Source organism: Sipha flava, unplaced genomic scaffold (assembly GCF_003268045.1).
Source record: "Sipha flava isolate LNK unplaced genomic scaffold, YSA_version1 207_pilon_pilon, whole genome shotgun sequence".
NCBI classification, from domain to species: domain Eukaryota; kingdom Metazoa; phylum Arthropoda; class Insecta; order Hemiptera; family Aphididae; genus Sipha; species Sipha flava.
In genome coordinates this window covers 22,080-32,656 of record NW_020272813.1, presented here as the reverse complement: position 1 = coordinate 32,656, position 10,577 = coordinate 22,080, and the positions used below count along the sequence as shown (strand labels likewise).

General features: G+C 29.6%; 3 protein-coding genes and 1 non-coding gene across 5 annotated transcripts; 3 read left to right on the top strand and 1 right to left on the bottom strand.

Moving 5' to 3' along the window:
* The first annotated feature begins 470 nt into the window (after positions 1–470).
* On the top strand, positions 471–2,013 carry LOC112682592 (protein NipSnap). The gene is made up of 5 exons (XM_025553229.1): positions 471–764; positions 840–1,055; positions 1,165–1,330; positions 1,399–1,666; positions 1,729–2,013. The coding sequence occupies exons 1-5, from the start codon at positions 691–693 to the stop codon at positions 1,875–1,877; spliced, it is 873 nt and encodes a 290-aa protein (XP_025409014.1). The 5' UTR covers positions 471–690; the 3' UTR covers positions 1,878–2,013.
* Positions 2,014–5,765: 3,752 nt separating this feature from the next.
* LOC112682631 (N-acetylglucosaminyl-phosphatidylinositol de-N-acetylase) lies at positions 5,766–10,422 on the bottom strand. Of its 2 annotated transcripts, XM_025553292.1 has the most exons (6): positions 10,352–10,422; positions 6,792–6,980; positions 6,616–6,709; positions 6,333–6,529; positions 6,114–6,241; positions 5,766–6,051 (listed from the first exon to the last, which is right to left on the bottom strand). In XM_025553292.1, the coding sequence occupies exons 2-6, from the start codon at positions 6,931–6,933 to the stop codon at positions 5,944–5,946; spliced, it is 669 nt and encodes a 222-aa protein (XP_025409077.1). In that variant the 5' UTR covers positions 6,934–6,980; positions 10,352–10,422; the 3' UTR covers positions 5,766–5,943. The 2 variants fall into 2 exon arrangements, with proteins under 2 accessions (XP_025409077.1, XP_025409076.1); XM_025553291.1 differs by lacking the exon at positions 10,352–10,422 and having other exon boundaries at positions 5,768–6,051; positions 6,792–7,227.
* Positions 7,332–7,403, top strand: Trnap-cgg. Its single transcript has one exon. It is a non-coding gene; the product is annotated as a tRNA-Pro (tRNA).
* LOC112682632 lies at positions 7,623–9,602 on the top strand. The gene is made up of 2 exons (XM_025553293.1): positions 7,623–8,892; positions 8,962–9,602. The coding sequence occupies exons 1-2, from the start codon at positions 8,702–8,704 to the stop codon at positions 9,167–9,169; spliced, it is 399 nt and encodes a 132-aa protein (XP_025409078.1). The 5' UTR covers positions 7,623–8,701; the 3' UTR covers positions 9,170–9,602.
* Positions 10,423–10,577: the final 155 nt, after the last annotated feature.

Here is a 10,577-nt window from a genome sequence, read left to right as displayed (position 1 = left end):
CGCCCCTGGGGTTGTGCCAGTAAATCTAACATCGATGTAATACAACGCTGTCAAAACATTGCTCTTCGGACTGCAGCCTACCGGTTCGAGAGAAAAAACACAATTCACCTTGATATGATGCTTCCTACAGTAGCAGACGAAATTCAAAGGTTTGCTCGCAAACACGAGACAAGACTAGATCACCATGTCAATCCATTGGCTATCCAACTATTCAAGGATATCAGACGTCTTAAGCGTCTGAAACCATACGACCTAGTTTAAGATTTTAGATTAAGACAGGAGGCACTTCATTGGAAGTGACTCCATCAACGTGTAATATATATATATATAATTTTTATCTAGTATATAAAATATGTATAATTGTCAAACATATTTGGAAAGACCTTTGGGTCGTTCAAATAATAAAGCCTCAGGGCGTTTTAAAAAAAAAATAAATAAATTCGTTATCACGGCCAGGCGACGGCGGCGCGTTGATAGCGTGCACGACGTCACGCACACGGCACACGGGAGGACGAGCAGCAGCCGGCGGCGACGGTCATGACGATACGACACGATTGAATAACTCAATAGCCGATGTTCGGCGCACCGTAGACGACCGCTTTTCCGTCGGTCAGAAGACGAGACAGCTACTTGCCACCACCATTCCGACCGCCGTCGATTGTCGAACAAACGTACTCGCGCAAACCGGAAATGTTCAATTCCGTGATGAAACGATACGTGGTATCGTGCGCGAAGCACATCGCCGCGGTCCCGTCGCAATCCAGGTAAGTCGTTCGCTAACTGCCGAGTCCGTATCCAAACCGTTGTATCAATCGCCGTGTGCGTCACCATATTTCCAGGTGTTTGTCCACTAGTCCAGCCACTTGCAAGAGCAATCAGCCCGCCGGCGACGCGGAAAACAATGCCAACGAAGGTTGGCTAAAGAAATTACTTGTCCGGCGGATAGAGCCGACCAAAGAACAGCACTCCCGCATGTTGTCCGACAAAGAAGTGATATATGAATTGCAAACGCACAACGTGCGGCCCGATTCCATCGATGGCTATTTGAAAAACTAGTAAGTTACATATAATTTGTCAAAAAGCCCTTTAACACTGTAAAGTTGCTTATCATCCATCTGACCGGTAATAAACGTTTGATCCATTTTTGTTTTGTTTTCAATCTAGTGAACAGGCTGTCCAGTTGTGTCAAAAAATACCCAATTTACAATATGAACTCATTGGTTCTTGGTCTGTCCATGTAGGTGATTTAGACCAATACGTACATTTGTGGAAACATCAAGGTGGTTATGCAGCGATTGATAAAACCAATGATATCTTATTGAATAACCAAGTTAGTATTTTTTTGTTTTGAAGATTACTATGATGATTTTGTGACATAAATATCAATTATTGTTTTAGGAATACACAAAATTATGCAATCAACGTGGACCATTTTTGCGTTCTAGACATTTACAATACATGTTAGCTTTCAGTTTTTGGCCTAATATTGAATTTAAATCAGGTTCTAATATATATGAGATCCGTAGTTATAGTTTGAAACCAGGTACTATGATAGAATGGGGTAATAACTGGGCGCGTGCAATTAATCACCGACGTTCAAACGATGAGCCATTTGCTGGCTTCTTTTCTCAAGTTGGTCGTCTCTATAATGTTCATCATTTTTGGTGTAAGTATTAAAATAGCTGATTAAAATCAAGAAACAAAATAAATATTTTTCTTATATTTAAGGTTATAAAAACTTAGAAGTACGTACACAAACTAGACAAGCTGCTTGGATGTCTCCAGGATGGGATGAGTGTGTTGCATACACAGTACCATTGATTAAAGAAATGCAATCAAAAATATTACATCCCACTTCATTTTCGCCAACTCAGTAAAATTACTTAATATTCTTACTATGTTTCTCTTAAAATATGTTAATCTAATATGTTGTTTTATGGTTCTTTCCATATTTTTTGTCCCCATTTGTTACACATATTTTTTAATTTCAATAAACCAATTTTAATTTATAATAAACAATAATTTACATTTTTTCTCAATAGTTTGATCACAAATATAATTCCAGTGGAATAATTTAAATTTATATTACATCATAAATTAAACATAATATAAATATATATTTTTATATTTTTATATTATTTTAATAATAATGTTAATTTTAGACAGGGTTCTCATTTAATACTAAAAATACATAATCACTTATTCTATTCACTTTAATGTTACCTAATGCTTATTTTGTTATAATTGATTCATTTTTAACATGAAATTAATTTATTATTTATTATGATGGACATCACCTTAACCTGATGGTAGAAATCATATCAAATGAGTAACAATATTAAACAAAATATAACTACTAATTTATGTTAATTAGTGATTCATATAATTCTTATCAATTAATGAAAACTATTTTCTAGTTTCTTCTAAAATTTAAAATATTTCTTCTATTATACAATTTTAGATTTTAGCATGAACTAAAGCTATTTAAAGCTATTGAATAATAAAGATAATTATAAATTTTTATATTTAATTAATTTATCACATTGAAATGTTTATTAAACCCCAACCAAGAATGATTCAATTATAGGTGTACGTTTCAAAAATAAATGATTGAGAACATGTATCAACCTTACTAAAATATTTATTAAAATGTTTTTCTCAATATAATTAAAAATAAAAACTGAACAATTGAATACTTTTTTACTTCTGAGGTCGACTTTTTTTTTAACACGATTACAGAGTTACTTTGAATCAAACAAATCAAAGAATTTCATTTAACTGTCATAAGTTTAATAAAATGTTTTATATTTTATTATTAAATTATTAATCTACAACTTAGAATTATGAAATAAAAATTAAAATATTGGATTTCTAAGTAACTTCAACTAATATAGATTTTTAATTTCTTAAACTATTTATAAATAATTGGAATGTTATCTATAAAATATAAAAATAAATTTAGTCTTAATTTATTTTAATTGAAAATAATTAGAATGAAAACAGTTAATAAAGAATAAGCCTGTGGCTCATTTTGAAAATTAGTAATAATGATCACAGCGAGTAATATAAAATGTTTCTATTTTATTTCTTTATTTATAAATTATATATTAGAAAACTTTTCTTAATTTTCAATAACATTTAAGGTATGAAAATTATATTTTAACAATTAAAAGTTATTTTCAATTTAAAAACAAATTAATGTTAATTATTACCATTTCATGTATGTTATATTTCTACTGAAAAATGAAAAAATTAATTTTATTTTTTCAATGATGTTATTTTTTTGATTTTATGTAATTCACCATTGCAAATGTAACCGTTCTTAATATGTAATTTTATTTACTAATGACTTTCAAAAGAACACTTGAGTTTTTAACATAAAACATAGTGTATTATTTTAGTTTGGTGTGTTAGACATTACATGATCAACCTAATATTTTATTCTATATTATTAAAAGAACTAACAAATATACTTAGCTCATTTTCAAAATAAATTATTTATCCATACTCTATACCAGGTATATCCAAAATTATTATACAGTTTCTACAGGTGATAGTTTATAAGTGTGCGCAATAAGACTTTGAATATTAACTGTTTTTTGGAGTGCCAGTTAAAATTTGTTTTGCATGCCATAGTTTGAAGACTTATTCGATAGTAACAAAATAGATATGTTTTAAAAAATAATTTTTTAAATAACTGTTACCAAGTTCATTTTATAGATAAATAAATTGATTTTATAATTTGTATCTTAAAATAAATTAAATTACTACACATATTTTTTAATTTGTCTTTTATTAAATGTATTATACAGCGAGTGTGAAAAGTACTCGAACACTATGATTTTAATTAAATATACATTTTTCTCAATAATATTTTATTTTTATTGATAAACTAACACTTGCATATTAACATCTAGTAATTTTTAAATGTATTTCAAAAAAAAAAAAAACCATAAAAAACTATAACAACAGTAATAATAATAATAATTAAAATAAATATAACATGTAAATCAGTGGCGTATCCAGGATTCATTTAACGGGGATGTTTTAAAATGTAATAGACTTATAGTAAGTGGGGGTTCTGCCCCCTACTTCTTACATTTATAAATACAATGTATTTATATAAATTTTTATATTTACATATACCTACGTTTAGTTAAATTATACTATAATTAAGTTTGCAATTTGGTGAAATACCATAAAATACAGTCGATAGGGAGGGTGTTCCAACACCCATATCATCCCCACTAAATACGCCCCTGATGTAAATATTCTTACTCCTAATAATTCTATCAAAATAAATAGATATATGTATATTAAACATATTAAATTGTTATAAAGCTCTGTTTAGTACTTTTTAGGGTAGCCTCCAGTCTTCTAGACATTAAATCAACCAGATGAAATAGTGTTTCTGCAGTTATTTTATTTCATCCCTCTTTTAGTAATTTTTTTTTGTTTGAAATATTATGCTCTTGAATTTTCTAGTCCAAATGGTCCCACAAATTTCCATTATGATTCAGATTTTAATTGTGTAGCAAAGTATTCTATTAAATTTTGAGACAACCAAACCTCAACTTTTCTTTCAGTATCTTGTGTAAACACAAAATCATCTTTGAATTGAATTGCTCATTTTTTCAGCACTGGCTATAAGATGTGTCATCAAAATATTTACATAAATGTCTTGATTCATAATGCTGTCAATAAAATTCAAGTTTCCCACAACTTGGGCACTCGTACAACACTAAATTATTATGGGTCCTCCTATGTATTTAACTGTAGTTAGTAAATTATTTGATTTACCTCTGCATTCACTTTTTTCCATACATAACAACTTCCATTTGAGCCAAAAATATTAAATTTACTTTCATCTGTAATATTACTTTGTTTTAAACATTAACAGAGTGATGTAAATTATCTCATACAAAAACAATTCTCTTTAGTCTATTATTTTATAATCGCAAAATATTTTTTACAACGTATTTGACCACTGTAATCACTATTTTTCAAACAATTTCTAACTGTACTGGCATTGACTTATACTCCAAAAAAATTTGAAATATTCCGTGTTAATGCTAATTAACTATATTAACTAATATATATATTAACTAATTAACTATTTATGCTAAGTAATGCTAATTTTTGGATTCACCTGGATTTTCGTATGACTGCATTTATCATAATCCAAAAGTTTTTTTGGTAGACCAGACCATCGCTTTCTAATTGCATAATTGTGAGTAAACAGGCCTTTCTGTCACTAAAATTTAAGTGAACAAATATTTATTATTATTACTATTGTTGTATTTTTTTTTTTTCGTAATACATTTTAAAATCATAAAGGAATAATATGCAAGTGTTGATTTATCAATAAAAATACAAAATTATTGAGAAAAATGTATAATTACTTAAAACATAATACACGAATACTTTTACACTCAGTATTTTAGACCCAAAATAAAATTAAAAATATATGAGTCTAATAATAATACTAACTTTTCCTAAAACAAAAGTATGTTACTTTTAAATTATTCAATTTTCCAAATTTTTAATCTTATGTTTAATAAATTTCCATTTTTTTTCCTTTTTACTACATTTGATAAATATTTAATTATATTTAAAACTTTCAAGTCTTAACAAATATTATTTTAAGGGTGTGAGATCCTAATAAATGAAAACAAAATTACTATTATAATTTACTTCAATTATACATTTGATAATATAATCATAAATTACATTTTTTTTCAAAAAAGAAAAACGAAAAAAACTGGAAAAGGGAAAAGATAAACAATAGTAAAAAAAAACACCTAAACAAAAAAGTTATACAACAAGTTATAAAACTGTTATAGTAATCACATTATCACAGTCATCAACTAACTAAATGTATTAAATAAAAACAATTTTTTTTTTTTTTTGATTAATCTAAGTAATTAAAATTTAAACTAAAAATTATTCTGCTGAAATATTTGTGAATGTGTTGACTCTAGTGTACCTAGAAAATTTCATATATAATTTTCTGAACCAAATGTACTGGGAACAATGAGCTTGCATGGCTTTCTGAAATACAAAAAATAACACATATACAATCTAGTTATGAAATATGAAAATTAATAATTTACCTTTAAATTATATTGTTCAGTGGTTGAAATGGAACACTTAAAGTCTGATGTATTGTTGAATAATTGATCAATACATTTAACATATTTACGTAAAATATTGACTGAATCCAGTGAGTATATACGACAATCTTAATTTTAATAATTAAAATTAAATTAGTACAATTTTAAACATATTAATTGTAATAAAACTTATTTTTTTCTATAGTACCATATACTTACAATTTGGAAGCAATTTATTATAAACCAAATGAAACATTGCCAAATATATAGATACATGATTCCGATGACCACTGACACCATAACTGTCAAATGTTAATACAGTATCAATTTCCAATTGTTCTACATGCTCTGTAATCTTGTCAGAAAGTAAAACTGTATCCCAGTCCACACGAGGGTTATCCGGAAGCAAAGTATTTCTGAAAGCAACCAACCCGTCACAAATGTAAACTGTGTGAGATTAGGAAACTGCTCTGAGTGATGGAACTAAATATAATATACTCACTTGCACAACAAAATATTACCCTCATCGATGCCCAATATTTTGCAGCTCTGATACAACTCGTCTTTGCGCAAGGAACCTTTGCCTTCAAAGTTACCTGTAAAAAAAAGATCAGTGACCGGATGTGAATCACGTCAAAGAGCCAATAGCCATCGATAAAATTTACTATCATAAATTACCGACAGACAGACACATTAGGTATAACTGTACGTTTTCCATTTTCGACAGCTTTTGAATAACCGGTCCAAAGAACATGCACTCATCGTCTGGGTGCGCAGTGATCAGCAACACCCGATGCGGTGTGGTTTCTAACTCGAGCATCTTTTGTCTACGCGACGCCCGGAAACATGTCCATACATATCCCACAACTAGAGCGGACACAGTTATGAGCATAGCCGAGTTTAAATCTACGACTTCCAAATGGAATATTTTATACAGCATTTTGTTCCTGCACAGTGGATGAGATCGCTGGTATTGTTAAGAACACGCGTTGGCGACACATGAGACGGAAGAGTAAAAGAAATCGGACGTCGGACTCGTCATCCGAGATCCGCGCCGACTGGGTATACGGTAAGCCGATCTAAATTTTTTTAGTTTACACGGAGAAGAAACAATAAGAATACTACTATGTTATCACTTTATCAATATAACGCTAGTAGACGTTATCACCAGTTTGATGTTCACGTTAAATAGGTATATTTTCATCATTATCCTAGTAAGGCCTGTTGGTCTAGGGGTATGATTCTCGCTTCGGGTGCGAGAGGTCCCGGGTTCAAATCCCGGACAGGCCCGTAAAGTTTTGGAATTTTTTTTTCTTAGACAACCACGCTTTTAACCTAGCCTAAGCCTCTCAACATATGATTTAAATAAAGCGAAGTAGTTATTAAAATGGTTGATTGCATGCATTATTATTACAACCTTGCACTACATTAGATATATCGATGCGAATTTTATTTTCGTTTATGAATAATTTCGCAACGAACAATTCTGATTTCTTTTATTTTTATTTAATTATTTAATGTCGTTTATTAAAAATTTACAATCTGTACATTAAATACATAAAGTAAATGTGATGTGGTCACAAATTTAAAAATGGCTTTGAATAACTTGAAGTAAGACTCGCAGTTGAGTCACCTTATACAATGATTTAAGATAATGTATTAACAATAAAATACATTTTAAACGTTGAGAAGATCCTCTACACCATTTGCGTTTAAGACATCTTTTGGGTTTGTCCGGAAGTATCTTTGAGCAAATTGTTCGATTGAAATGATTGTGGTTCATATGGAGTTTTTCATGAAACCTCTTGCAAAAATTGATGGTTGTGTTGTGGACGGTTTTGATTTGGAGGTCATCGTGGAGATATTTGTTCCTTACGTACTAAGAATTTTTAGCAGTGATACGCAGATAAATAGATTGGAATCGTTTGAATATTTGTTTTTTAGCCCCAGAGTATGATGCCGTGAGTCGAAATGGGACGGAGAAGACATTTGTAAATAAGAATTTTATTTTGATATTAAATCTTAGTGGACCTTAGTAGGTAAAGTCTACTGTTTATCTTTTTTATTTGTTTTTGAGGTAAGGGCTAATAATTTAATTAATTAATAATATCTCTCAGCTGTGGGGCGCCGCTGAAAAATCAAATATTTACAAAATACAATCTTTCCAATCCACTGCATTACGAATCATTACTAAAGCTCTTTTCTATGTCACAAACCATACACTGCATACAGATTTAAACGTAGGTACCAATAATTACTGAAACATCCACTTCATCATACAAACTCTTACGTGCACGCTTTGCAAACCATCCAAATCCCCTAATACTTTCCATCCAAAATTCAAATACCATCCTAGAAAACCCATCGAAAAGGCTAAAGAGAAACTGGTGTCGGGATTTAGCCTAATTTATATAACAAAGTAAAATAAAACTACCAGAGTAGTTTTATTACTTAAGCTAGTATATTCATCAATAAGAATACTTAATTTTGAGTTTAATGTAATAATCCTAGATATTAATTGTTTTCTCGTTATATTCAATATGTGATTTCCCGGCATACAAATCAACCAACAAAGATGCAGAGCAGATATGTTTGATGACGATACAGAGTTACAGGTACTAGCATACATAAGAGCTAATCCACGTTCGTCAATTAGGCATGTTGCTCGCGAAATTGGCGTTTCATATGGTTATGTTCAAAAAATTCTAAAAAAACACAAAATGCATCCATATAAAATCAATTTCGTCCAACATTTGCGTGCAGGAGATTCAATTCGTAGGTTAGAGTTTATAGCTTAGTTCAATGTTAAATTTTTTGATGACCCTTTAATAGTCAATCATATTGTTAGGAGTGATGAATCAAAATGTACAAACAATGGCATTATGAATAAACAAAATCATCTATACTGGGATGACACAAACCCACACTGGTCACGTGAGACTAATTTCCAAACGATCTGGGGAATAAATGTATGGTGTGGGTTAGTTGGTGGAAAGCTAATAGGATCGTTCTTTTATGATGGAACGCTTAATGGTAGACGATACCTTAATTTTTAAACCAACGAACTACCAAGAATTTTGGATGATGTTTCATTAGAAACACGAGAACGAATGTTTTCTAGCATGACGGAGCACCATCTCATAATGTAATTACTGTTAGAAGATATTTAAATCAAATATTTCCGAACCGCTGGATTGGTACCTATGGTATCGTTCCTTGGCCTGCACGATCTCCTGATTTAACGCCACTGGATTTTTTTATGGAGATATTTGAAGACTGTGGTTTATGCAGATCCACCTGTCAATCTTCAGGACTTAAAAAACAAAATACAGGCGGCATGTGATATTTTAAGTGAGAACTAAATCAATGCGGCAACTTCAACTGAATTTTTGAGGTGACTTGAATCATGTTTAGAGCATAATGGCGAAAACTTTGAACAATTCATGAGATAGATTTATTTAATCTATTTTATTTAGTATTATAATATTAATATTACTATTATCATTATAACTATTTTGTTATGAATTTAATTAATACAATAGATTAAATTAAAAATAATATCGTAGACTAAAAATTATTTTTAATTATTTCATACTTATTTTATTATTTCCAGTTATAAATGAAAATTTCATTAAACACGATTTATGCATAAATTTAAATCTTGACTTATTCTAACTTGGTCAATTTTGTAAATAGAAAAAAAACTTTTTATACAAAAAACGTTTAAAAAGAAATAATCTATCCGAATATGTAAAAAATAGTGTTTCCATTCAAAAAAATTTAAGTTGTGTTACGCATGCGCACACCAAAAGTGTTGAAAATTTGAAATTCATAAATAAATGTGTATTTAAGTACCCCCTAAGCACTCTAAAATATTCGCTTCAATACAAGGTCATCCACCTGAGATATTTAATGTTACCTTAAACCGTGATCACACTGTACATATATGTTACGAGCAAAGTGTACAATTTGGGCATTTTATACATTGTCCGGACAGTATATAAAATGCCCTTCGAATATTAGGCAATATAGATAACAAATGATATGATTTAATGAAATATGATAAATCGATGAATAATGACATGTATTTATATTATTGATTAATTCATCTCAGTAGATATAATTTAGTGCACCACCAATCCTTTCTTGACTGTGCTTCCTTTTCTTTTACATGATTCGCAACTATTTAAGTATGGCATAATTATATCTCTGGTGATATTTTTATATTTTGTATTTACCTCGTGTTCCATCCTGTTTCGTCCACCATGTCCAATTGATAAATGTACATAATATTTAATTTTGTTGTTTTCAGATACTGGTACAATTAACTTATTAACATCAGAAACTTTTAACACATCATAGTTTTTTAAAAGTTTATAATCATTCGGTTCCTTTTTCTTTGATTGTTGTATAATTGATTATTATTTAAAATTAATTGATCACATTTTAACTTGGTAAAAAATG